Genomic DNA, 25,514 nt, shown 5'->3' on the forward strand with positions numbered 1-25,514 from the left:
ATTATTGGATCAGCAGAGACAAGTCTCATGCCGGCTAGTGTGGAACCCGTACTATGGAGGATATGGCCTGGGGAGGGGAAGCGGGGGGAAGGGGCAGCAGAGGGGGAAAGGGGAGAGAAGGAGGAACTGCTGGGATCAAAGGCCAAAGGAGGAGCCAGAATAGGCCAGGCCTGGAGCCAGGGCGAGTTCCAGGCTGCAAGAGCAGCCAGTACAAAGCCAGGAGGTGGGCCTGGAAGGGTCTGAGAATGGAGGGGCTGGAAGGAAGTGAATGAGGGGAGGGAAGGCCCCTCCTTCAGGCACCCCCCCCCAATACCTCACAAGCAGAACCTCCCCCCCCCCCCCCGCGGTGAGGAATGGGGGTGAGGGGGTGTCGTGGGGTCCCCAGAGACGGAGACCCAGCTCAGGGCTGCAGTCCTCGCACTCAGCCACACAGGGATGGGCCCTAGACTGCGAAGGGGTGGCAGGTCTGGGATCCAGTCCTTTTTTGTTTGTTTCTCTCCCCTCCCCCACTTTATTAAGGTATTAAAAATGTGTCCTTATTCCCCCATTGCCCTCCCACCGCCCCTGGGGTCCAGTCTTGACCCTTCACCTCCTTGCTTAGGACCCGCTCCTGGGCCCCTGGCCTGGCCCATGGCCCTGTCTACCGAGGCCTCTTCCCGGGGCAACCTCCCTGCTTCCTTCGCCTTCCCGTACAGCTCAGCCTCAAGCGGCTTCTTCTTTTTTATTTATTGACTGATTGATTGATTTTGTAGAGAGGAAGGGAGAGAAACAGTTAGAAACATCGATGAGAGAGAGTCATCGATCAGCCGCCTCCTGCACACCCCCCACTGGGAATCTGCCCGCAACCAAGGGACAAGCCCTTGACAGGAATCGAACCCGGGACCCCTCAGTCCCCAAGTCGACGCTCTATCCATTGAGCCAAACCGGTCCCGGCATCAAGCAGCTTCTTAAAAGCAGCCCCCAGGTGCTCCACAGCTCAGTATTCCTCTAGAACAAACCCCAACCCTGGCTCCTCTGCCCTCACTCCCCCCTCTCTCCCGCTCCAGGGAGCACACAGCCCGCCTCGCTCCGCCTCCTACACTTGAACGCTGTGCCCACCTCGGGGCACTTGCACTTGCTGTGACTGACTGCAGGGTGAACCTTCTGCTTCCAGATCTTTCTAATCCACCTCCACCCTCAATAAAAACCGTTTTCCCAGGCCTCCCTCGCGTGGGTGGGGGGCTCTTTCTGTAGCTCCTGCTCTTGCCACGCGTGCCTCTGGCTGGACGTGCGCGCAGCTCAGCCTCCCCGGCGCCGGTGGGGCCCGGTGCCCGCCTCTGCGGGGCTTTTCCGCCGGCGCCAGGGCTGTTTGCAGAGCCGGCCCGTTGCCATGGGAACCGCGCTTCCCGCTCCGCCCGCCTCCCCCTTCGTAGCGCGCAGGGCGGCGGGCGCCCCCGCCTCTCCCTCCTCCAGAGCCGGCCTGCCCCGCCGCCGGCCGCCCCCTCCGCCGGGGACCCCCACCCCGGGGACCCCCACCCCGCCCCGCACGTGGCTCTCCGTGGAATGATCCTCCCCACCCTCCGGCGTCTCCTCCTCCCCTGCCCCATCGCACCCTCCGCTCCCCCGGCAGTGAGTCCCGGAGCCGGGGACTAGCAGGCGCTCAGTAAACACCGTGTGACTCCAGGAGCCGAGGCTCAGAGGACGAGGGACCCGCCCAGGGCACACAGCACCCCGGGGAGCCGCGGGCATTGGGAGACAAACAGGGGGAGGGGCGCGGGGGTGTCGGAGGCGCGTGTGCGCGGCCGGGGGTCTCAGCTGTCACCTCGCGGTGTGACTCCCTTTCTGTGCGCTCCTGGGGAGCAGGCGCTGGAGATCGGAGGTGGGACTGGGCGTTGGGAAGGGGCTGTCCAGTCCCCCATCTCCAGGCGAGACCCAAGAACGCTGGCCGCACCCCCATCAGCCCGGAGCTGGGGCCCCTCCTCCGCGCCGGCGGGGCCCGGGAGGCCGGCGGAGAGGAAGCGGGGGAGGGGACGGCCAGCTGGACAGGAAATGGGCAGGGCCGGCGTCCCCCAGTCCCTCCCGGCCGGGCCCCTCGGGGGTGGAGGCGGGGCTGGGGCCGGCCTGGCCCTCCCTTCCTCCGCGCCCGTCTGGAACCCCAGCGGCTCCCCGCTTCCCGCCCCCACCCGCCTGCGGGCCTGCGTGGTGGCCGGCGGCCTCAAAGAGGGAGGCACAGTGGGGGTTCCGCAGGCAGCGGGAGGGGGCGTCCCCATCAAGACAAACATACGACACAGGAAGCTCGAGTGCACAAGCACACAACACAGGTCCCCGTCCACCCTCGCGTGGAGGCGCACGCGCGCGCACACACACAAGTGCACACAAACTGACGCTGCATCACTCGGCTCCACACCAGCGCCAACACACACACACACACACACACACACACACACACACCCATGGCAAACAGTCATAGAAGCATCCAGACCTGGACTCACACAACTGGACCGCTCCGCCCCTCCCCCTCCAGTCCCCTCCCCACCCCGCGCCCCACAGGTCCGCTAACAGCCCACAGGCCTCCCCTGGGCCCAGGCACTGCTGCCCGAGGGTGTCCCTGTCTCAGGGTCTGCCCCTCTCCTCTGCATGCCCCCTGCGGGCAGAAGGGCCCAGGAGGGGGAGGGGGCACCCACTGTCTGCACCCTTCATTCCTGGAGAGGGACAGTTAAAGGTGGTTCGAGCCTCATTTACCACAGCTGGCCACACTGAGAGGCCTGCCAGCGAGGTCACCCAGTGGACAGTCACCCAGCACCTACTGTTAACAGTGTGACTGTGGAGCAGTGCACGATGGCCCTTAGGCGTTGGCCTGTGTACCCCCGGAGCGGCTAGTCCATGGGGTATGTCTGTGCTGTGTGGTGTGTGGTGTGTGTGGCTGTGGTGTCCACGGGCTTGGTGACGCTGCAGGTCCAAGGACAAAGCCCTCCGGAAGCCGGACAAACGGAGCTCCGGGTGAGTGGGAATAGCTGCTGCGGGCTCCTCCCCGGCTGTCAGAGCCGTGGCGGCTGTGCCATGTGAGAGTGGGATGTGTCTCCGTTCTGTGCCAGCCACTGCCGGGCTCTGCACACACCGCTGTGTGCCAGCCCGCTCCTGGGGTGAGTGTGGGAGCCCTGCGGGGGATACACTCAGTGACTGCCCAGAGAGGAGTTGTCCCAGTGTCTGTGGGATTTGCATGTGTCCTGGGTCTGAGATCGTATCTGCAACTGTGTGGCTATGTTCCCCGGGGTGTAAATTGGGTGGCAGGTCCTATCTGAGGCGCGCTCACAAATAATCTTAATCAGCTGTGTCCCACTGTGTGTCCCGAGATGCTATCGGGCCACTACACACACACACACACACACACACACACACACAACTAGCCTTGCGCGTGTACACACACACACACACACACACACACACACACACGGGCCCTGCGCGCGCGCGCGCGCACACACACACACACACACACACACACTAGCCTTGCGAGTGTACACACACGCGCGCGCACAGGGACACACACACACCACACACACACTCACCTTTCGCGTGTATACACACACACATACACACAACACACACACATACGGGACACACGCACACACACACAGGCCCCCCCACATGACACACACACACACACACACACGGGCCCTGCACACACACACACACACACACACACACACACACACACACACACACGCCCTGCGCGTGCGCCGGCCCGCGGTTCCAGCGGCGGGACCCGCCCGCGCGCCCGCCATCGCCCCTTTAAGAGCGGCGCCCGCGGGCGGCGGGAGGCGGCGGGCGGGGGCGCGCGCGGCGGGAGGAGGGGGCGCGCGCTTCCCGGAACAGCCGCTGTGGGAAGAGGAAGAAAATACACCGCGGCCGGAGCTGTGCCGCCGCCGCCGCCGCGCCGTGTGGAGCTCCCCCGCGCGGATGACGCCCGCGGTGCCTGCGCCGGGCGCGGGGCGGTGAGCGCGGGGCGCGGGTAGCTATGGCGACGCCGAGCGCGGCCCGCCGCGCCGCCTGACAGGTGTGGGCCCGGCGGCGGCGGCGGCGGCGGCGCGGAGCAGTATGTACGCCAAAGGGGGCAAGAGCGCGGCCGTGCCCTCCGACAGCCAGGCCCGGGAGAAGTGAGTCGGGGCCGGGGGCGGAGCTCGCGGCCCCGGGGGTTCCGGGGGCCCCGCGCCGGCGCCCGCTGCGAGGGGCACGTGGGCGCGGGCCGCCGGACGTGAGGGACCCGAGTGCGTCCAGGGGCCGCGAGACTTGCGAGGGAGCGCGAGACCCGAGGGGCTCGGGTGTGCGGGGCGCGGAGCCTCGGGGGGCGCTGGGGGCGCACGGAGTGGTGAGGTTTGAGGGGGCGGGCGGGACCCGGAGGTCCTGGGAGCGGACGGGCTGTGCGTTGACGGGGCTGCGGGGGCCGCGCCACACTCGAGGGGCGCGAGACGCCCCAGCGCCTTGAAGGACTGGGAGGTTTGCGGGGACGCGCGCGACCCGAGGGCGTGTCTTTGGGGTGGGGTGGGGGGGTATCCGAGCGGACTTGAGGGTCGGGGAGCTCCCCGACGGCAGAACCCTGAGCGAGTGAGGCTGCGGCCGCGACCCCCGCCGCTTCCCGCATCCTCCAGGGGAGTTTCCAGGACCCTTGGCCGGCCTCTCTGGACCCTCGCGCCTCTCGGAGAGTTTGAGAGAGGCCACCTGTCCCCTGGCAGCTGAGAGGGACCCCCTGGGAACCACAGGGCTCAGTCCTGCGGCGGCCCCAGAAGCCCCTCCCCTTATCTGGGTGTGGCGTCGGAGCCTGGGTACGAGGTGCTCTTGGGCTGGGAGGAGGACTGACTCCCAGACCCTGCGGGTTGGGGCTGGGGGCCCTCCGAACCGGGAGCTCGGCCTGGGGCACGGCGGCAGCCTGGAGCTGGCATTGCCACCTACCATCTCTCTGTGGCTTGGGGTGCCCCCCTCGCCTAGGCTGTTTTCTTTCCAGAGAAATGCAAAAGTATTACATCAGTGCCATCTCTCAGGATGGGGGAGAACTTGAAAGGTGCTCGGAGCTGCGACCTTCCCCCAGCAAGGGCACCCAGTGCTGGCAGTTTTGCTCAAGTGCCAGGGAGAGGTGCCCGCAGGAGGGAAGGCTTCCCGTGGCTGATAGCCAGCGGCCTGGTCGCAGGATCCTAAGAAACCCAGCCGCCCAGAGCGGCCTTGCTGGGAAGCAGGCGGCCAGAACGGAGAGGAGCCCCGGGTGTGGGCTGGCTGCCCCCTCTCTTGTCCTGCACTTCTGCCCGAGCTGACAATGGGACCGCCCCTCCCCTCCTCAAGGACAAGTCCATTCTCTGCCCAACTTTGGGGCCATCTAACCAGAAGGTGCTAAGGCAGACAACTGTCCTTTCAGGCCTTCCTTGCCCATCCGCACAGTTTGGAGGTTGGCTTCCGTTTTCAAGCACCTTGAAGCACAAAGACTTTCTGAAACTGGCATCTGGCTCCTGCCCAAGTTGGGAGCAGGGCATGTCTTGGCATTGCCACCCCATCCCTGGGGGTCCTGGTGTGTCCCTGGTCATCTTCGTACACTGGTTTGGGGTGTGGGTATTGGGTGGTAGTTGGGAAGGCAGGCCCCAGCCCTGAAGACTCCCGCATTCTAGCAGAGAGGCAGGTGTCAAGTTACCTGGGCAAATAAATGGGAGGCCAAGGAGAGGGATGATCTCAAGATATTCTATGAAGAAAGCAGAGGAGGAGAGTGATAGTCATGTGTGAGGTCCTGTGCAGAGACCTGGAGGAAGTGGAGGCGGCTGAGGGCACAGCAGGTGCAAAGGCCCTGGGATGAGGGCTGCAGAGGAGCCGGGCGGTGCCCTGGGCGGGGGAGAGCAGTCCTTGAGGGCTCTGTAGGCCAGAGGGGCCTGTGTGTGTGAAAGTGGAGGGTGGCTTTATAGGGGGTCAGGAGTAGAGGCCAGGGGTTCTGGGGGAGGTGGGCACAATGACCTGGGTAAGAGCTGATGATGGCAGCTTATGTGTGGCTGTGCGGAGAGCAAAGAAAGAGAATCAGAGATTTGAGCTGAAGGTAGTGGGTCTGGGAGTTGGGTTTCAGTCCCATCAGTCATCCCAGCAGAGATTTGATTCCTTGAACCTGGCCTTGACTCTTGGCCAGGGCTGGGGTTATCTGAGTCCTGGACCCTTCCCCCATCATCCCCTCACTCCTTAGCCTGCCCAGCAGAGGGTCTCGGAGACGGGGAATCTGCAGAAGCGTCTCCTGTGGAGGCGAGAGATGCCGTGTCTTCTGTTCTCCAGCCCCCTTTTTGGCCAGGGCCATCCTGTGCTCTCCTGTGCCTGACAGAGGGTCCTGGGGGAACGTTGTTTTGGAGCTGGGGTTCTGCTGGGAAAGGAAGTTTGGAAAACACCACATGGTTCCAGCCCCCGTTTCACCAAAGGGGGCGCCAGGGCGTGGGGAGGAAGTGACCTGCCAAGCTCAGGGAGAGGCTGGAGAGGGGACTGGCTGCTTCTGAAACGCGGGCCTTGCAGGGTTGTCAGAGGGCCTGGGTAAGAGGCTGCAGGTGGAGGACCTGCACAGGCAGCCAGCAACCAAGCCACTTCCTGTCTCAGCCTCGGTTTCCTCCGCTGTGAACGGAGTGAAGGAGTTGCTGCTCAGGTCCCTGGCTCTCCTGGTCTGCGCTTTCCTCTCCTTCCTCTGATCCTGTCTCAGTGTGGGAGCCGGGTCAGACGGCCTCAAAAGCACACTCTACCGTGGTCCCTGCCCTCGGGGATGCACAGCAAAGTCTAAAAGCACCGCGATGGGGCGGCCGGGGGTAGGAGGCAGGCTGGGGTCCTCACGGGCTCCTTGTATCAAGGCCCAGCCTGTTGTGTAAACAGTAAATATTGCAAGCCTGTGGTGAGGCCCAGGATGGCTGCCACCTGGAATGAACTAGTATTTGCATCTGTAGTTGGTTTTGGGTCTTTTTATTATTACTTTTTTTTTTTTTTTTTAAATAAATTTTTATTGTTCATATTATTACAAAGGTTCCTCATTTCTTCCCCCCTCCACCAGGTTCCCACCCCACCCTCTGCCCCCTCCCCACCCCCCATTGTCCTCATCCATAGGTGCACAGTTTATGTTCAGTCTCTTCCCATATTCCCCTCTCCCCTTTTCCCCAAGAATCATCAGTTCACTCCCCTGCCATACCTCTGATTCTATTATATTCAACAGTTAATATTGTTCATCAGATTTTTTTTTTTTAATTTCCTTGGTTTTTAGATTCACTTGTTGATAGTTACGTATTTGTTGTTCATAATTTTTATCTTTATTTACTTTCTCTTCTGAAAGAACCCCCTTCAGCAATTCATATAATTCTGGTTTGGTGGTGATGAACTCCTTTAGCTTTTTTTTATTAGTGAAGCTCTTTATCTGACCTTCGATTCTGAGTGATAGCTTTGCTGGATAGAGTATTTTTGGCTGTAGGTTCTTGCTATTCATCACCTTGAATATTTCTTGCCATTCCCGTCTGGCCTGCATGGTTTCTGTTGAGAAATCAGCTGACAATCGTATAGGTGCTCCTTTATAGGTAACCACCTGCTTAGCTCTTGCTGCTTTTAATATTCTCTCTTTGTCCTTTGCTCTTGGAATCTTAATTATGATTTGTCTTGGTGTGGTCCTCTTTGGATTCCTCTTATTTGGAGTTCTGTGTGCTTCCTGGACTTGTAAGTCCAATTCTTTCCCCAGGTGGGGGAAGTTTTCTGTCACTATTTCTTTCAGTATGTTTTCGATATCTTGCTCTCTCTCATCTTCTGGGACCCCCATGATTCTGATGTTGGATCGTTTGAAGTTGTCCCAGAGGTTTCTTACATTATCTTCAATTTTCTGGATTCTCTTGCCTTCTAGCTTCTGCAGAGGAGTGTCTTCTGGCTCTTTATGTTCCAAATCTTTGACTTGATTCTTGCGATCTTCTATTCTGTTTTTAGGACTCTGTAGAATATTTTTTATTTCAGACAATGTATTCTTTATTTCTTGTTGATCCCTTAGCATTTCTTGTTGATCCCTTTTCATATCCTCATAGGTCTCATTTATTTTATCGGCCTTTTCTAGGAGTCTCTTGAAAAACCCTATAAGTGTGGTTTTGAACTCTATATCTATTATTACTTTTTTATTATTATTATAATTCTTTTTACTTTAGAGAGAGAGGAAGGGAGAGGGAAAGAGAGAAACATCCACTGGCTGCCTCCTGCACATCCCCTCTGGGGACCAAGCCCGCAGCCTGGGTATGTGCCCTGAGCGGAGATTGAACCAGTGACCTCCTGGTACGTGGAACAACGCTCAGACAACTGAGCCACACAGGCCAGGGCTTGGGTCTTTTTAGCTTAGGGATGCCGGTGGCAGGGATAAGTTGGAGGCCCCTCTGCCCCCTTTGCATTGCTCCACTCCTGCCTCTGAGGAGTGAATCGGGGGAAGTGTCCAGGTCTGCGGTGTGTGTGTCTCCTCGAGCACGCGGGCCCTGCCAGGCGGCTGTAGAATGGGTCCAGGACCGGCAGCCGGGGCTGGTGTTACTGCGCGTCTTGCGTTTTCCTCCTGGGGCTGGCTTTGAGGTGGCACGTAGCCACGGAGAGTTTGTCTACAGCCCAGCGCGTGACGGAGCCGCCCGTGTGTCTGTCCCTGCTTCCGGGGGAACCCTGTGTGGGCATCCTTGTAGGCGAGGCACCGGTAAGAGGTTCCTGAGGAGGAAACTCCTGAGCGGAGTCCTGGAGGCCGAGCAGAGGCAGTGGACACAGGGAAGCCCCTGCGAGAGGGCTGGAGAAGAGGAGGCATCTGGGAGGAGTGGGAGGTGGGATGGGATTTGTAAGGGGGTGGTTGTCCCTGGCCACTGGGTGGGAGGAAAGCTGTGGGCAGCAGAGCCCCCAGAGGCTGGTGAGGGGGCAGGAGACAGCTGCAGGCCTGGCTTTGAGGGTGGCGGAGAGGAGGGAGGAAATGTGGGGGCTGGAGAACCCCTTTGGGGGGCATCAGTGAGAACGGGCTGGTCCATTAGATGGGGTGGGGGAGGGGGTGGCACAAGGCTGTGAGTAGCTGGTCTCTCACTGCCCCCAGAACATGGGCTTCAAGGGGGGAGGAGGACACCGATCAGGGAGCACTTGTTACCCAATTCCTGATAATGCCGGTAATTCCTGGTAATTACGGTGGCGGTGCTGCATTTCAGTCCATACGTCTTTAACAAATCACTGTGTCACCACTGCCCTGCCCAGCCCGTGTGCCCACCCCCTCTTCCCCCTCCTCCCAGCCTCTTCCCAGATGCCGCCTCTTCTCCAGCCCTTTCCAGAGGCTTCCCTGTGTCCACCGCCTCTGCTCGGCCTCCAGGACTCAGCTCAGGAGACCCAGCCTCCTGATGACCGAGCTCAGAACCTGGCTGGTCAGAGGCCGGAAGTCCTGCCTAGAGGTTCTGGAACAACCTGCCCAAATGTCCCGGCTTCACAACTTTTCACCGAAAACAAGAAAACAGCTCAGAATTCCTCCCTGAGATTCTGTCCGGGTAAAACTTAAAGTACCAACACTCAGAGAATTGAGCAAAACCGAGAACCTTCTTTGGCTGCTTGATGCTCTCTGCTCTTGGGGTAAAACCCCGTACGCTTAACATTGAAGCAGTGCCCTCCGCCCGTCTCAGGCCACCCCTCGTGAGCTGAGCAGGGCGGGAAAGAGACCACGTCCCTGCCCTCCCAGCTGCATTTCCATGGGGGCTTCAGGCAACCAGCAAAAAATGTGTCAAGAGCCCCTGTCCGGTTTGGCTCAGTGGATAGAGCGTCAGCCTGTGGACTGAAGGGTCCCAGGTTCGATTCCGGTCAAGGGCATGTCCCTTGGTTGCGGGCACATCCCCAGTAGAAGGTGTGCAGGAGGCAGCTGATCATTGATTCTCTCTCATCGATGTTTCTAACTCTCTATTCCTCTCTCTTCCTCTCTGTAAAAAATAAAAAATAAATCAATAAAGTATATATTTTTAAATGTGTCAGGTGGAGATAAATAAGATGACGGAGAAGTCGGGCAGGGCGGAGGTTAGGTGTAACATTGACAGGTGACATTGGAGCCATGCAGGTCTCTAGGTGGAAGTGCCTCAGGCAGGGGAGTGACCTGTGCGAAGGCCTAGCATAGAGGGTGGCCGGTGTGCGTGTGGGGGGCACCAGAGGGTGTAGTGAGGAATGCTGTGTGTGTGGGGGGGGTGGGGGGCTGGGATAGAGTATCCATTGGAGGGGTCCTGTCAAAATTCAGGTAAGAGAGACGGTGGCCTGGACCAGGTGTTGGACCAGGTGTGTGTGAGAGATGGCAGGAGAGTTTTCTCCTTAAGATTTTACCCACAGTTAATAAGTGCAGCCATCTCACTCTCAGGGGACAGTATGCACCACATCTCTGTGAGCCAAGGCCGAACCATCCAGGTTGGACCACACAGTGGAGGTGGGAGGCAGGGGCAGGGGTGGGGGAAACTGGTCAGGGCAAGTTGGGCCTTTATTATTATTTTTAAATATATATATATATATATATATATATATATATATATATATTTTTTTTTTTTTTTTTTTTTTTTTTTTAATTGATTTCAGAGAGGAAGGGAGAGGGGCAGACGCTGGAGATTGCTGGAGGGTGCAACTTCGGAATCAGGACTGGAAGAGGCGGTAGTCCTGGGCTGGAGGCGCTGCCAGGAGGGTGTGGTGATGCGGTGCGGACTGTGGTCAGGTTCAGAGAACGGCTGCATCCCCCTGGTCCGTCCTTGGTGCTCTCTGCCTTCCAGCTGACCCTGTAACATGCCTTCTTGTATTGTTGCTGCGCTGTTCCTCCTCACAGGCTGGTAGCCTCCAGGGGGCAGGGGTCTATAGTGTTTGCTACACAAGGCGGTGTTGGGCAAATGTTTGTTGAAAGAAAAAAAGAAAGGGAGGAAGGGAGGAAGGGAGGACTGATGGAAGAAGAAAGGAAGAGGATCCAGTGTAAGGCAGGCCTATGGGGCAGGTACTGGGGGCAGGACGGAGGGCTGGAGCTGTCAGGCGTCTGATGGGTGTTAGTGCAGTGGAAGGCTTTGGAGTAGCTACGGGGCTGGATCCTGCCCCTCTGCCCGCTGGTGTAGATGGCAGACGGGAGGACCAGAGGTGGAGGCAGAGGATGGAGAGGCCTGGGAGGCTTTGTGGCCTGGGAGGCCTGGGCTTTCCGTGTGGCCCGCAGAGGGTGCTGCTGGCAAGTGGCCCATGCTCTTGGGGTGGCAGCTGCTGAGTTTGTGTGGGGGGCATACCGAGCACTGTGGGTGTTCGGCAGCCGAGTGGAACTGCTGGCCCCGTCTCCTCTCACCGCCCACAGGGCCCCAGACTTCCTGGGGGCTGGTGCGGAGGCTTGGCAGGCAGAGTCTCCAGGAAGGGGATGGGGCCCAGGGACACAGGAGGAGGAAGGCCTCGGGGAGGAAAGCGGGCCCTTTGCTTCCTCCGCAGGCAAGGCTGGGAGGGAGGGAGGTGCGGGTGCTGTGCGTGGCTCAGGGTGCGTGCTGAGAGGCCCCGGGGAGTGCACAGCCAGGAGAGGCACCCGGAGCCCTTCCTCCCGGAGGAAGACCTCCGGAGTCTTGGCATCAGTGGGATGGGCTAGGCCTTGGCCCACAGGAGGGTATTGAACTGACCGGGATTGGGCCTGGAAATGCGGGGTCGGGGCTGCTGGCAGTGTTGCCTAGAGGGGGGCCCTGCAGTCTGGGTATTGATGGATGTGTAGGAGTTGGCCAGGCTGAGAAACCAGGGAGGAGGCCGCCTCCTGTGAGGAGTGGAGGTGGTGGGGTATTTGGGGGACTAATGTGAGGCTGGGGGTGGGTGCAATGAGGACTCAGTGGGGGCCCTGTCCCTAGTCTCCACCTGCCCAACTGAAGGCAGGGCCTGGCCTGAGAGCTCCTCCAGGAACCCTGAGGGCGGGTTTGAGGCTGACCAGACCCGGGCCTCCTGAGAGCCTGAGCCACGTGCCCTGCCTGCAGGTTGGCGCTGTACGTGTACGAGTACCTGCTGCACATCGGTGCCCAGAAGTCCGCACAGACCTTTCTGTCTGAGGTAAGCTGGCCCTGCGTTCCACCTGCCCCAGGGCCCTCTCCTCCTGGCACCGGCCAGGGCTCCAGCGGTGGTGCCAGGTGTCCTCGCCGAAGGCCCCGGGAACTGAGGGTTGGGGCGGGTCAGGCTCGGCGGCTGGCACAGAGGCGTCTGTCTGCCCATGCGAGGATCTGCTGTTCGCTCCCCTGCCCTGGCTGTGCCCAGCTGTCCCCTCCCAGCTGCCTTGCTCCGGACCGCTGGTCCCAGCCCGTGTTCCCTGGCCGAGGCGGGTGGCGGGTCCAGCACACGGGGCGGCGGCTCCTCACCGAACTTCCCTCTCCCGTGCAGATCCGATGGGAGAAGAACATCACGCTGGGGGAGCCCCCAGGCTTCCTGCATTCCTGGTGGTGGTGCGTGTGGGGCTGGCGTGGGCAGGCAGGGGAGGGGGGCGGGGGAGGCAGTGGGAAAACCATCACCCCCTCCGCCCACAGCGTGTTCTGGGACTTGTACTGTGCAGCGCCCGACCGCCGAGAGGCATGTGAGCACTCAAGTGAGGCCAAGGCCTTCCAGGACTACGTGAGTCCCCCCAGGGGCCCGGCGGGGGCAGGTGGCGGGCCTGGGGCGGGGGCCTGGGGCGGGGCGGGAGGGTGCGGGCTGAGAGCCTGGGCTCCTGTGTCCTCCGTTGGGCCTCAGGTCACCCACAGGAGGCTCATTCCCCTGCACTGGGGCCCCCACACCTTCCCAAGGCCAGTCCTGCCCCGTCCCCCATCCCCCGCCACCCCGCCTTTCTGACCTCCTGGGGTGGAGCCGAGCCAGGGTTTCCGGGATCTAGCTGACAGCACCCAGACACTTCCTGACCTTGTTCTGTGGCTGGGGCTGCTCACTCACCGCTTTGGCCTCAGTTTCCCTCTTGGTTGATGGCGGGAGGGGCAGCACCAGAGGCCTGTTTACTAGTAGAGAGCCTGGGGGAGGAGTGACCTGAGGGGATGGGTGGCATCAGGGGGTGCCGATGACAGCCCTCTGCCGTCATCCTCATCCCTGGGGCCCCTCGGAGAGGTCAAGGGCAGACCAGGGAAGTCTTGGGAGGCCCTAGGCTGTGGGCCCAAGGGCTAGGCATCGACTCAGCCAGCTTCCCCTTTCTCCCGCCTCCTCCCTGTGCACCCAGCTGGTGCCCTCACCTCTTCCCCTCAGGCCTCCCAGGGTGTAGCTGCCCCCACCTGTCTCTTTGCAATGGCCCCTCAACCCAGGGCTCTCTGCAGGGCCAGAGTGCAGGAGGGGTAGGGGTTTACATGTCCCTGAGCTGCCCCACGTACGCTGTATGTGCATGCATGGAAGCCGGGTCCCTGCTGTTCGCCCCATCGGATCCCTCTGGGCATCGGTCGTGCCTGTGTCCCAGGTCTGCCAGACCTGGGGCTCGGGGTCTGCAGCTGAGTCCCTCCTTGTGCCTCTCCGTCGTCCCCGGGGCCATTCCCCTCACTGCCCGGCCCCCACCTGAGTCTGACGACTTCTGGTGCCTCCGGGGAGGATGACACTAAGGCTCCACTTCGGTGTCTGTGCTTCCCTGTGCGCACCAGTTACCATGGCAGCAGGGCGCCTGGGGGAACCGTGTAGGCACAGCAGTGGGGGTGCAGAGGGTGATGGGTCCCTGCAGCTCCCACTCTAGTTGGAGACATCTTGCGTTCCTTCCTAGGGAGCCTCTGCCCCCCCCCCCCATACACACACACACACACACACACACACACACTCACACTCACACTCACTCCTCCCTCTCGCCAGGCCATTGGAGCATCTTCAAGAAAGGCCAGTGCACTAGCTAGTCTGCTGGCAGTGCTGGCTGGTGGTTTTGGGATCCAGGGAGGCTGTGTATTAACCCTTTAGGGCCTAGAGCTGGGCAGCCACAGGGGTGAAGGGTACACCGTATCTTCCCCCCTGTGGACCTGAGTTCTGCTTGCAGCCTGCCCCGCCACCGCCCTCTCCTCCCTCCCTGACCCGGAAATGCTCCGGCGCCTGGTGTGCCTACGGGGTGGACGGACCCAGAGCACAGAGAGTGCCCCCCACGGCCATGAAGCGGGTGCCTGCCAGAGGAGCTGTACCGGCTACTGGGCTGTGTGCGCGGTCCTGAGGGAGGGGCAGGGGACCCAGGGGCCGAGAGCTTTGTCTCCCCCACCCCTACCCTCAGGTGTCAGATGAATGGCCTGCACTGGGCCTGGGGTCCGGGAGGCTCTGACCAGCACGCCCGGCCTGGGGCCTGGGGTCTCAGACCTTTGAGAAGGAGCAGGAAGGGTGCCAGGCTGCAGTTTCGTTCAGGGAGGGGCATGTCTTCAGGAGCCCCTGGCCCCTCCTTGTGGGGCGGGAAGTGTGCCCAAACGGGGCAGTTCCTCACATTCCTCAGGGGGAACAGCAGTCTCCCCTCCTCCTGGGCTTGGGGGAGGGTGGATGATGCAGGCAGACTGGAGTGGATGGGCCCCCAGAAAAGTGCTCTCTCTCCGTGCCCTTCCCTATCCTTGGATGTGTCCCCTCTGCCCTGTAGACTAGCCTTCCATCCCCCCGTCCCCTGCTCTGTGGGCCCCAAAAAGCTGACCAGCCTGACCAGAGGAAGAGTCCTGTCAGCCTGCCCCCTGCATTTCGGCCCTTGGCCCACCAGACAATGGCCCTCTAGCACCTGCCGCCTCTCCTCCTCCATCTGAAGAGGGTGGGGCCTGGAACCTGCACCCGGAGAGTCCAGTCCTTCCACGGGGGAGGGGCCGGGGGCGCGGTCTGCACAGCTGCTCTGAGGAGGAACCTGGGGAGGGAGTTCCGTCTTGAGCTGTTGACTGGCTTTTTGTCTGTCTGGGGTGCGCCAGGTAGAGCTGGGGGTCCAGCTCAGCTGCCTTGCCAGCCGGGACGCCAGGCGTGGGGAGGGCCTGGGGAGGTAGGGCCGGTGCCCCTACCTAGTGGAGGTGCATTCAGATGGAGAGAATCAGCCCGTGCTGGACGCTGAGTGCACACATCCCGGGTGGTTGACATTTTCAGACCCACATTCCTCAGGCGTGGGGCTCAGGGTTGGGAACCCCTGGGTCCCCGTGCTTCGTCATGAGCTATCTGGGCTCAGCCGGGCGTGCGCTGCCCACCTCCAGGTTTTCAGGAGCAGCCGGAGGCAGAGCCTCCTCGAAGCCACCCAGCTCACCAGTCTGCGGCTTGTTAGGGTGCTGAGCTGGGGCGGGAACGGGGGCAGCCGTTCGGCCTCCTAGGACCCCGCCATCCTCCCCTGCGCGGACAGGGGGTCAGATGGCCTGGGTGCCCTGTTCTGGGGGGTTGGCTGCTGCTGAGGGAATGCTGGGGCAGCACCGGCCTGACCGAACCTCCTGTCTCCCCACCCCGCAGAGCGCGGCAGCCGCCCCCAGCCCCGTGATGGGGAGCATAGCCCCCAGTGATGCCATGGCAGCCGGCCCCATGGCACCCGGCTTCTTCCAGGTACAGCGGCTGGGGCCCCTGTCCCCCTGACTCTGGGTGCACAGGTGCTGGTGGGTGTGGGTCCCCCGTGGGGAGAAGCCCGGGGCAGGCAGGCTGGAGCTGGTGGGAAGGTTGCCGTGGGGATGCACGTACGGCCTTGGTGGGGCTAGCGGAGGAGGGGCTGCAGGGGAGGAGGGATGGGATCTCTGCGCACTAGGCCTGTGTGTGTACATGCAGAGTGCCCGGGCCCACAGCATGGCTCTCTGAGCCACAGGTTCCTCCGGGGACCCCTCCTGGAGGGGACTCCTCAGTCCTGCAGACAGGTGAATGGCCCACCCTCCACCTCCCCTCCACCTCCCCTCCCTCCCCACACTGAGCAGGCCCTCAGGAACAGCAGAGCTCCGGGTGACTTAGCCTTCCCAGCCCACCCGGTTCTGTCCTCCTAGGGCCCCCTGGGCTCCCAGCTGCCCCCCCAAACCCCAACACCCCCATGATGGGGCCTCACATTCAGGTAAGGACTGTGACACCCTGTCCCTTTGCCCACGCACATCCCCTCCTCTGTGCTCACACACACACCCCGGGAGCTCGCACTCCCCGTTAGTTGGCTAGGCCTGGAGATGGGTAAGTCAGGCTCTGGGCCTGGGCACAGCAGGAACCAGGTAGCTTTGGGGTGGGGTGGGGAGTGGGTTGGGGGAGGTGCTGACCCCCGGCCCACTTCTTCCAGCCCTTCATGTCCCCGAGGTTCTCAGGGGGCCCCCGGCCCACCCTGCGGATGCCGAGTCAGGTGAGAGCGGGAAGACAGACCGGAGGGGGGGGAGGAGCTGGGGGGCTAAGGGCACCCACACTCGTTGCTGCCACGCCCCTTTTGCAGCCTCCTGTGGGCCTACCTGGCTCCCTCCCCGGCGCCATGGACCCCTCCCCGCGCGTCCAGGGTGAGTGAAGGAGCACCAGCTGGTGTTCACCATCAGGACCCCGGCTTCACGCTCCCTCCCTGCTGCCTCGCCGTCCACTCCCCTCCCCCCGGTGTGTGTCCCGTCTGAACCACCCCCCTTTGCTCCCACCCCAGGGCATCCGAGCATGGGCCCGATGCAGAGGGTGACCCCTCCGCGGGGCATGGCCGGCGTTGGGCCCCAGGTAAGGGGGGGCCCAGGGGGCCTCGGGGCTCTGCCCTCTCGGCCTGTGCTCAGGGCCCTTTCCCCTCACAGAGCTACGGCGGTGGCATGCGGCCCCCGCCCAACGCCCTCGCTGGCCCGGGCCTGCCCACAATGAACATGTAAGGCCCCGGGGCCCCCACAGCTTCTCGGGCTGGGTCAGCACAGCCGCCTGGGACACGCTTCCCACTGGTGGGTGGGAACACGAAGGCCGAGGCCCCGAGGGATGGGCTGGGATTTTCCCGTGGTTGGCGTTGAGGGGGCCCGCGGGGCGGGCGGGGGTGGGAGGAGTACTGCTCGTCCATCTAGACTCCATCTACCCTCTCCTACAGGGGCCCCGGAGTGCGTGGCCCCTGGGCCAGCCCCAGTGGCAACTCGGTGAGTCGGGGAGTGGGGCAATGGGTAGGGGTAAGGTGTGGGGGAACAGCTGGCGGACTGCTCACGGCTGCCTCTCTCCCTAGATCCCCTATTCTGCCTCCTCCCCTGGCAGCTACACGGTGAGTGGGTCATGGGGCCAACACGGGGTAGCTCAGTGGGTGGCAGGAGGGGCCTTCCTCATGCTTTGTCTGCCTGTGTGTGCAGGGACCTCCAGGAGGCGGGGGGCCCCCTGGAACGCCCATCATGCCCAGCCCTGGAGGTACGAGGGCCGGGCGGCGGGGGGGAAGGGTGTGCCTGGGGGGGGCGCTCACCTCCAGGCCTTCCTGCATCATCTTCCCCAGACTCCACCAACTCCAGCGAGAACATGTACACCATCATGAACCCCATGGGGCCGGGCGCTGGCAGGGCTAACGTAAGTGCCGAGTTGTGGGGTAGAGGCTGCCCTGGTGGCAGCTGGCCAGAGTCCCACACCACCCCTCTGCCACAGTTCCCACTGGGCCCAGGCCCGGAGGGCCCTATGGCGGCCATGAGCACGCTGGAACCTCACCACGTGAACGGATCTCTGGGTGAGTGAGCGCCTGGGTGGACACCACCCCCCAGGCTGCCCTGCTAGCTTCAGGCTCTCCCTGAGCGCCCGCCCCCATCCCTCCCCTCCCCCACCCCTCCCCTCCCCCATCCCTTCCCCTCCCCTCCCCATCCCTTCCCCTCCCCCATCCCTCCCGCTCCCCCTCCCCATCCCTCCACCTCCCCCATCCCTCCACCTGTGGTCCTTGTAGGGGCATGGGGGGGGGGGCGCCCTGAGCTTTCCTGGGCTACCCAGTGACTTGGGCTGCACTGGGTGAGGGTCCAGTAACAACCATGGGGACACGTGGCTACCAGCACTGACGCCCCTCCAGGCCCTCCGTCCAGACCCCAGTGGGGTAGCTGTGGGGAGGGGGTGGGGAGGTGGAGTTCAGGGACAGGTCGGTGGGCCGGCTCAGACGCTGAGCCGTGTCCCCTGTGTCTGCCGCCCACAGGCTCGGGCGACATGGACGGGCTGCCGAAGGTGAGGGGCCACGCGCAGGCGGAGCCGGGGTGCGGGGCGGCCGCGCAGGGCTCCCGGCGGCGGTGGGGGTAGGCCCGGGGCCTGCGCTGACTGCGGCTGCCCCCAGAGCTCCCCTGGCGCCGTGGCCGGCCTGAGCACTGCCCCCGGCACCCCGCGGGATGACGGCGAGATGGCGGCCACCGGGACTTTCCTGCACCCATTCCCGAGCGAAAGTGTAAGCGACTGCGTCGACTCCCCCCCTGCAGCGGCGTCGGGCCGGAGGGGCCTGGCGGGCAGGCCCCGGCGGGGCGGCCGGGGGGCCAGAGCAAGACCGTGACCGCGGCGGGCCAGGTGGGGGGGCGGCCGCGGCGTCCTCTCCCTTCCCCGCCCCCTTCCCGTCCCGCCCCGCGCTCATGCCCACCCCGCCCGCACCTGTGACCCCCGCCCCGGGGTGGCCTCACCTCCCTGACTGGATTCCTGCTCCTACCCCTCCACCGATGCCCCTCCCAGTCCGCGTCTCCCTTCTCCCTGGGGGGCGGGCCCCAGCCTCGGCGGGAGCTGAGCCCCTCCCCCCTGCGCGCCACCCCTCGTCTCTCCGCAGTACTCGCCCGGGATGACCATGAGCGTGTGATGGGGCAGCAGCCCCTTGCCCAGTGCTGGCCGCCTCCTCTGCCCAGAGCCCCCGCCCGGGGCCAAGGGCTGGGGTGGTCTGCAGGGGGAGGGTCTGAGGTCACACCTCGGGCAGTCGGACTCCTGGTCAAGGCTTGGAGGCCCCGCATGAAGGACTCATTTTATTAAAAACAAAAACGCAAGGACCTCAGAGATGCTCTTTTCTGTATGGGCTCCCCACCTCACCCGTTTCTACTTTGTCCTGGGGACTCCTCTGGACCCCCCCCCCCCCCCCCCCCAGACAGGAAGGGGTGAGCACCATCAATAAATGTAACTTGTTTTGGTTTTTGGTATCTGGTCTCAAGGTTCCTTCATTTTGGCTTGTAGCCACATCCTTCACCCTGGGGTTTCAGCCCCACCTTCAGGAGGTTCTGGAAGGTCCCTGAGGATGGGGACACAGTTTTGAAGGGTGGGTGAGTCTTTGCCAGGTGAAAAGGTGGGGGTGGTTAGGGTTAGGTCACAGCCCCCCAAAACCCACAGGAGGAGCTGGCAGTGGCAATGCCTTTATTGTCTGGGAGGCCTGGGAGGGTGGGCCAGTGGGGCGGGGGGCAGAGGGGGGGAGAGGGGCTGCTGGGAGCTGCGCGGCCACTGCCTCAGGCGGTGTGCACCTGCAGGTGCCCGATGGCATCCTGCGGGTGCCCAATGGCATCCTGCGGGTGCCCGATGGCATCCTGCGGGTGCCCGATGGCATCCTGCGGGTGCCCGATGGCATCCCCAGTGCAGCTGTCGGGGGCCGGCGGTGCCAGTTCTTTCTTGTAAGACACAGGGCTGGCGGTGGCCCCAGGCCGGACTCGCTTGAGGCAGGGGCGTTCCATCTTGTGCTCCAGAAGCATGTGGTTCTGCGGCGGGAGCCCCACACAGGCCCTGCAGGATGGAGGGGATTCAGTGGGGCCTCCGATCCCTAGCACCCCTGAGCAGCCCTGCCTGAATGAGCATCAGACCGAGGGTGGGCACCCCAGGGGGGCGCACCTGAAGATGTTCTCGATGCAGCTGCGCTGCCGGAAGAGCGAGTTGACCACAGGGCTGCCCGTAGGAGCCAGCGGTGCCTTGAAGAGGAAGCCGAGCAGGGACAGCACCGGGTGGAAGCCCTGAGGCTCCAGGTCCGAGTCGGTACAGAAGCTCACGCGCTGGCACAGCTCCGTCAGCAGCACCAGGTCCAGCATGATGGGCGCGGCCAGGAGCGAGTCCTGCGGGGCCAGTGGGTCAGGGGTGGGTGGTGCAGGCAGGCGGGGGGGGGGGGGGTCCCCACTCCTGTCCCCGCACATTCCACACCTCACAGGTGTTGTGCAGCACCAGCGTGTTGGTGCCGCCCAGCATCAGCTCCGACGTGTACTCGTCCATCGCGCGTTTGCTGTCGCCCACGTACGGCACATACTTGATAACCACCTGGGGGGCAGAACGGGGTCACACGGACGGCCCTCCTCTACCAGGTGCCCCCTGCCCCCCCCCGCCTGCACCCCACACACGCAGTGGTCGGGCTCCTCGCCGGGCGCGTAGAGCACCGGGTTGCTCTGCACCATGTCGTCCACCACGCCGCTCTTGGACACCTCCTTGGAGCGGAACTGCGACGGCGCCGACAGGTTCTGCCCGTCGTTGTTGCCCAGGTGGTTGTAGCTCACGATGGACATGGGCTGTGAGAACAAAGGCCCGTGAGGATGCTGCGGACCCCGTGATGGAAGAGCGACCCGGGAGCCCAAAGCTCGGGGTTAGCCCCCACCCCCTGAACCAGGCATCCCCCAGGCCTACCCACCTTGAGGCCAGAGCTGATGAGGAAGTCAACCAGCACGGACTTGACCTTGGTCTGGCCTGACTTGAAGTCATCGCCGCCCACAAACACGCGGCGCTGTGAGGCGAGCTCGAGCGCCCCGGGCACCAGCGTGTTCTGTGGGGACCCGTTGAGGAAGGCGCAGCCCTCCAGGATGCTGGCCACGGCGAAGAGCGTGGAGGGCGACACCTCCAGTCCTAGCTGTGGGCGCGGGAAGACGGTCAGGGGAGGGGTCCTTGGGGCCGGCCCTGGCCACGCTCCGCTCCGGGTGCACCCACCTGAATGGTACGCAGAAGGTTTTCCGCGGTGTCGTTGAGGCCCGGGACCAGCTCGCAGAAGCGCTCCGTGTTTGCTGTCCACAGCACAATGACTTTGTCCAGCCCCGCGGAGGACCGGAAGTCACGGATGTCCCTTCGGATCTGCTCCAACTGGGGGGCAGGGGGTTGTACAGATCCCCTGTGGAGCCCTGGACTACTAACCTCCCCGAGTGCAGAGGCCGGGACCCTCGGGATGGGGGCATGGGGACAAAAGGAGGGCAACGAGGGGCCAATGGGAAACAGGAGGCAGGGAGAGGGGCCAACGGAAGTGGGAGCAAGTGCTGCACCTGCTGCGCGCGCGTGCCGGGGATGAGGTTGTCCGCGCGCCCGCTCTGGTTGGCGGCGATGAACTCGGGGATGTAGACGGAGGGCCTGGGGCGCAGCGTCTCCATGTGCGGCCGCAGCTGTTCCTGCAGCCCCCAGTCCAGCACCTGCGCGCGCCGCATGGCCTCCGCCAGGTTCAGCGAAGAGATGTCCCAGCCTGGGGGTGATCCTCAGGGTCAGCCAGGTCCCACAGCCGGTCCCCTCCACACCCCGCTTCCCACCCCAACCCCGGCCCAGGGCCCCGCCCACCGTCGAACACGAGGTCGTCCGGCGACACCATGGGCAGCAGCGCGTGGAAGGGCACGAACACCTCTTTGCCTTTGGCATCCAGGCCCAGGTTAACGGTGCCCGCCTGCGTCAGCGAGCCGTAGTAGTTGGCGGCCTGGGGGCGGCGGAGGGTGGGGGTGGGAACATGGGTGGGCGTGGTGTGAGCCTCCGCAGTGGAAGCTACTCCCCCGCTGGAGGTACCGGCCCAGAGCCCGTCACCCCCTCAGGCTCCGCTCCTGGGAGTCCCCGCCCCCGCGGAAGCCCCGCCCCGTGGACCCATCCTCTCGGAGCCAATCTCCTGCTCGGGCTCCGGCGGAGCCTCGGTGCCGCAGCGCCCCGTTCGACCCCCACCTTGCGGCCCGTGCGGGTGGGCCAGGACAGGCGCAGCCGGTTGGCCAGCACGGCGGCGGTGAGCGTGGAGCCGTTGTTGCCGCCCCAGCCGACCAGCATGACCCCGAGCCGGGGCACCTGGCGGGCGGTGCGGAAGGTGAAGCGCGTGGCTGAGGGGTGCACCTGAGGGCGGGCGGGGGTCCAGTGAGCCCGGAGCCCGGACGTTGGGCAGTCCCACCCGCTCCTGGCTCTCTGGGCCCCCCGGCCCCCCGGCCCCCCGACCCCCAGCCCACCTTGAGGACGCCGTCCTCGCGGCTGACGCTGGTCGTCCGGTACTCGTACTGCGCCTCGATGGCCTCAGGGCTGTACACCACGTCGGGGCTCTCGACCACAAACTGCGCTGCAGCCGCCATCGCAGCGAGCTGGGGGCATGGGGAGACGAGAACAAACCGAGTGTGCTTTGGTTTTCATATTATTGATTTGAGAGAGCGGGTTGGGGGGAGGGAGGGAGAGAGAGAGACATCGATTTGTTGTTCCACTTACGCACTCATTGATTCCTGTGTGCGCCCCGGCGGGGACCCGCAGCCTTGGCGTGTGGGCACCACGCCCTAACCGGACCCGCACCCCACCAGGGCCCCACTCACCGCGGAGTCAGTTGAGTCCCTGGACCCGCACCCCATCCAGAGCCCCACTCACCGGCGCAGAGTCCGTTCCGACAGGCGCTGAGCTCAGGGCGCTGGAACTCTGAAGAAAAGAGCCCCCGGCCCCGCCCTCACCCCGCCTCTCGCTCCTCCCGCGCTGGGGAGAGGGGGTGGGGGAGGGCCGGCAGTGGCCTTGGACTCGGGTTCGAGGCCCTAGAGCGCAGAGCCCAGGAGGCTATCATTCGTCCGCCCCGTCGGGCGCTGGCGGGCATTAACATGGGCTGTAGACCCGGCCCCAGCACGGGGTGCACGGATTCACTTCTCACCACAGCCCGTGAGGGAGCCCAGCCTCTTAGCTCCATTTCACAAAAGAGGACATTAAGGCTGCAAGTGAGCACCAGGCCCCAGTTACAAAACAGGGTTGCTGGGCCTATGGGCCTATGAGAGTAGGTGTCCCTGGGTTCAAGATACTATAGGGGAAACTGAGGCAGAAGACTGAGCTAGGACTATACCTCAAAGCCAGACACTCTTCCAGCCCAGGCTGCTTCCCCTCCTTTCCTCAGTAACAGCCAAGCACCGGGCCCTCTAACGGTTCACGGGGGTGGGGGGTGGGGGTGCGTCCTGGGACACCGCGGTTCCCAGCGGTAGCAGGCCTTGGCAGGGCAAGGGTGGAGGGTGGCTGTTGGGTGGGTGAGGGAGAGAAGGGAATGGGAAAGGGAGAAAGGGAAGGGGAAGGACCCAGCCAGCCAGCTGGGGAGGAGCTAGGCTTGCACACCACCGCATCCTGCTAGCCCCTGTGATAAGGGAGCGTGGGAACCTGGTGGGCAGGCGGGGGTTGCTCCCCCAGGAACTTTCCAAAACAAGCAGCCTACTCTGGCTGAAAAGTTTCCACCACTGGAGCTGGCCCAGAAGGTGGATAGCTGGGAACTTTCGCAGGAAACATGGTCAGGGCCTGATCTTGTGGGGACAGGGCGGCAGGGCTCTAAGCCCGGCCCCAGGCTTTGCTCTCAAAGGGCCCCAGTGTGCGGAGTTGGTAACGGACTAGAGCAGCAGTCGCTAACCAGTGGTCCACAGACCACTGGTGTTTGTGAGGTCTGACAGGCTGGCAGCCACTGGACTAAAGCATCCCCAGCTGGAGGGAACTCGGAGGGCTGGTCAGGGCGGGCTGCCTGTAGGAGGTGGCTGCTGGGGGGGGGGGGGTGTCTTCAGATCTGAAGACATCAAGAGATATGAAGAGCTGCCCAGACAAAAACCTGGGGGAGTGCATTCAGGAGCAGATGAACAGGCAGCTGGGGAGGGAAGGAAGGTGGTGTGGGACCAGGCAGGCCTCGGGGCTGGGGACAGACTATGGTATAAGTGTTTGGGTTTTGTCCCAGTTCCTAGGCAAAGCCAGTGACTTACTCAGTGATGCCTATGTGATGTAGCATCCATACAACCCCCTAACCACGGAGCACGGGTGAAAACACAAGGTGCTGGGAAGGGGCCCACCAGGCGGGCAAAGAGCCCCATGCTGGTCTCCAGACCTTGCCCTTGCATCTCCTCCCTTTGGCTGTTGGTTTTCTGAACACTGTGAGCCATTCCAGAAAGTCACCAAGCCTACAGGGGCTGTCTGAAAGCCCAATTTACAGCCAGTTGTTCAGAAGTAAGGGCGGCCGGGGACTTGTGGCTGGTGTCTGAAGTGGGGCGGGGGCGGTCTGTGGGACTGAGCAGCTGAAGCTTGGGGTGACGCCAGCCGCAGAAATTAACTGTTGGATGTCCCGTTGGAATCGGAGGCTCAGAGGGAGCTTGCACCTCCAGGCCAGACATGTCATGGGGCTGTGCAGAGAGAAATGCCCCAGGATGCAGCCCTGGGGAGGCGGGCATTCTCAGGCCGCGTGTGGGAGGTGCCAGGAGGCGGCTGGTGGGGCAGAGCCGGCCCGGCGGGCTCATGGGGGGGCAGTGCTGAGGTTAGCGGAACAGCTGGGACTGTTCCTCCCTATGAAGGTGACTGCAAGGGCTGCTGGGTATGCAGCACCAGCCGAGTGCTGCCTGGAGGCAAGGTGGTCAGCAACTGGGGACCGTTCCAGACCGGACCACTGTCTCCCCAGAGACCACCGTCTCCTGAGGGCAAGGCGGAGCTTTCTTGATCACTGCTGCATGCCAGCGCCCAGGGGGCCTGTGCCCAGGAGCGGCTGTGGGGTCTGGGTGCTGGTGAGGACAATCAGGAATGTTATCTAGTGCGTGGCAGGAGGGGATGGGGAGTATCAAGCCCCTCAGCCATGGTGGTCTGCAGGCGTGGGGGGTGGGGGACTGGACTCGTGCTGTCCTTGATTTAGGAAGGCTGGCCAGGGAACCAAGTGCCTGTGGCTGCAGCACACTAAAGAGGTGATGGCCAGGGTGGCGCCAGGCGATGTGGGGTGCTATGGGCAAGGCTGGCAGAGGCAGGCGTGACAGGACAGGACCGAAGGCAGGTGTCAGCCTGGGCCTTGAGGTGTGGAGACAGGGATGGCCATGTTACCCCTGGAAGAATGGCAGCCAGGCCAGTGGGGAGCAGGGTACATACTCTGCCCTGCCAGGCTCACCTGACCTCGCCTCCCACACCCGATTCCTGAGCCTCCTCAGAACGCAGGCCAAGGTCGCTGGCCAGCTGAGGCTTACATCCCTGACCCCTCGACATTAATCCTGGTCTCACTCTTTATCTGTTTTTCCCTCCCAAAATAAACACCCCCCACCCCCACCAACCCCACCGTCCTTGGAGCCCAGGATCTCCGTCTTTGGCTCACCTGGAACATGGGTCAGGGCCGGCATACCACTGCTGTCCTGGGCCTGTGGGGCTCCAATGGACCTTAGCATCCCTGCGCTCAGTGGCGGCATAAGGGAGACCCCAGAGTGCCAGCCCTAGGAGGAACTAACAATAAAGTTACCACTGTTTTCACCAATCGCAAGTTGCTTACCCAAATAAGGGTGCTCTCCTTACCCCACATGGTGCTGCTGGAGCCTGGGGGACCCCCCTGCTTGACACAGCCCACCCACTCACACCTGCTGTGGCTGCCACGGCCCTGCCTCCCCGGTTCCTCTTACCTGTGACCAGGCGGTCTTAGCCTCCTGCCCTGGCACCGAGGCCAGGCTCCACCTGCTGGCTTCACCAGGCTCACCCGCTGGCAGGGCTCAGGCAGGCGGTCTAGAATGCCTTCTCTGCCCCCTCACCATTGCCTGATCCCAGCCCAGCTCCACACA

The 25,514-nt window shown here is 63.3% G+C and overlaps 2 protein-coding genes across 8 annotated transcripts; one reads left to right on the forward strand and one right to left on the reverse strand.

Moving 5' to 3' along the window:
• The first annotated feature begins 3,699 nt into the window (after positions 1 to 3,699).
• On the forward strand, positions 3,700 to 18,947 carry SSBP4 (single stranded DNA binding protein 4). Of its 6 annotated transcripts, none has more exons than XM_084884714.1 (17): positions 3,709 to 3,971; positions 11,952 to 12,024; positions 12,349 to 12,410; positions 12,492 to 12,576; positions 15,364 to 15,453; positions 16,157 to 16,216; positions 16,304 to 16,364; positions 16,499 to 16,566; positions 16,638 to 16,705; positions 16,916 to 16,961; positions 17,045 to 17,080; positions 17,166 to 17,220; positions 17,303 to 17,373; positions 17,449 to 17,527; positions 17,978 to 18,006; positions 18,113 to 18,220; positions 18,587 to 18,947. In XM_084884714.1, exons 1-17 carry the CDS (start codon positions 3,937 to 3,939, stop codon positions 18,614 to 18,616), a joined length of 1,056 nt encoding a protein of 351 aa, XP_084740840.1. In that variant the 5' UTR covers positions 3,709 to 3,936; the 3' UTR covers positions 18,617 to 18,947. The 6 variants fall into 6 exon arrangements, with proteins under 6 accessions (XP_084740841.1, XP_084740837.1, XP_084740836.1 ...); XM_084884713.1 differs by having other exon boundaries at positions 3,712 to 4,133; XM_084884711.1 differs by having other exon boundaries at positions 3,706 to 4,133; positions 17,303 to 17,527.
• Positions 18,948 to 19,092: 145 nt separating this feature from the next.
• ISYNA1 (inositol-3-phosphate synthase 1) lies at positions 19,093 to 25,453 on the reverse strand. 2 transcript variants are annotated; one of them, XM_084884696.1, is made up of 11 exons: positions 25,061 to 25,453; positions 21,951 to 22,079; positions 21,679 to 21,840; positions 21,310 to 21,442; positions 21,024 to 21,217; positions 20,698 to 20,847; positions 20,405 to 20,620; positions 20,121 to 20,285; positions 19,927 to 20,040; positions 19,624 to 19,841; positions 19,093 to 19,518 (listed from the first exon to the last, which is right to left on the reverse strand). In XM_084884696.1, the coding sequence occupies exons 1-11, from the start codon at positions 25,067 to 25,069 to the stop codon at positions 19,248 to 19,250; spliced, it is 1,761 nt and encodes a 586-aa protein (XP_084740822.1). In that variant the 5' UTR covers positions 25,070 to 25,453; the 3' UTR covers positions 19,093 to 19,247. The 2 variants fall into 2 exon arrangements, with proteins under 2 accessions (XP_084740822.1, XP_084740823.1); XM_084884697.1 differs by lacking the exon at positions 25,061 to 25,453 and adding an exon at positions 22,354 to 22,375.
• Positions 25,454 to 25,514: the final 61 nt, after the last annotated feature.

This window comes from Pipistrellus hanaki (genome assembly GCF_964339955.1).
Source record: "Pipistrellus hanaki genome assembly, chromosome: 5".
Classification (NCBI taxonomy): Eukaryota; Metazoa; Chordata; class Mammalia; order Chiroptera; family Vespertilionidae; genus Pipistrellus; species Pipistrellus hanaki.

What these genes read in the sequence shown, in the direction of transcription:
- SSBP4 (XM_084884710.1), top strand. Translation starts at nt 4,075, where the DNA reads ATGTACGCCAAAGGGGGCAAGAGCGCGGCCGTGCCCTCCGACAGCCAG. An exon ending in GACAGCCAGGCCCGGGAGAA is followed by an intron (nt 4,134 to 11,951) that starts GTGAGTCGGGGC and finishes CCCTGCCTGCAG; the next exon opens with GTTGGCGCTGTACGTGTACG. An exon ending in ACATGGACGGGCTGCCGAAG is followed by an intron (nt 18,007 to 18,112) that starts GTGAGGGGCCAC and finishes GGCTGCCCCCAG; the next exon opens with AGCTCCCCTGGCGCCGTGGC.
- ISYNA1 (XM_084884696.1), bottom strand. An exon ending in GGACGACCTCGTGTTCGACG is followed by an intron (nt 21,218 to 21,309) that starts GTGGGCGGGGCC and finishes GATCACCCCCAG; the next exon opens with GCTGGGACATCTCTTCGCTG. An exon ending in CCGGCACGCGCGCGCAGCAG is followed by an intron (nt 20,848 to 21,023) that starts GTGCAGCACTTG and finishes CCTGCCCCCCAG; the next exon opens with TTGGAGCAGATCCGAAGGGA.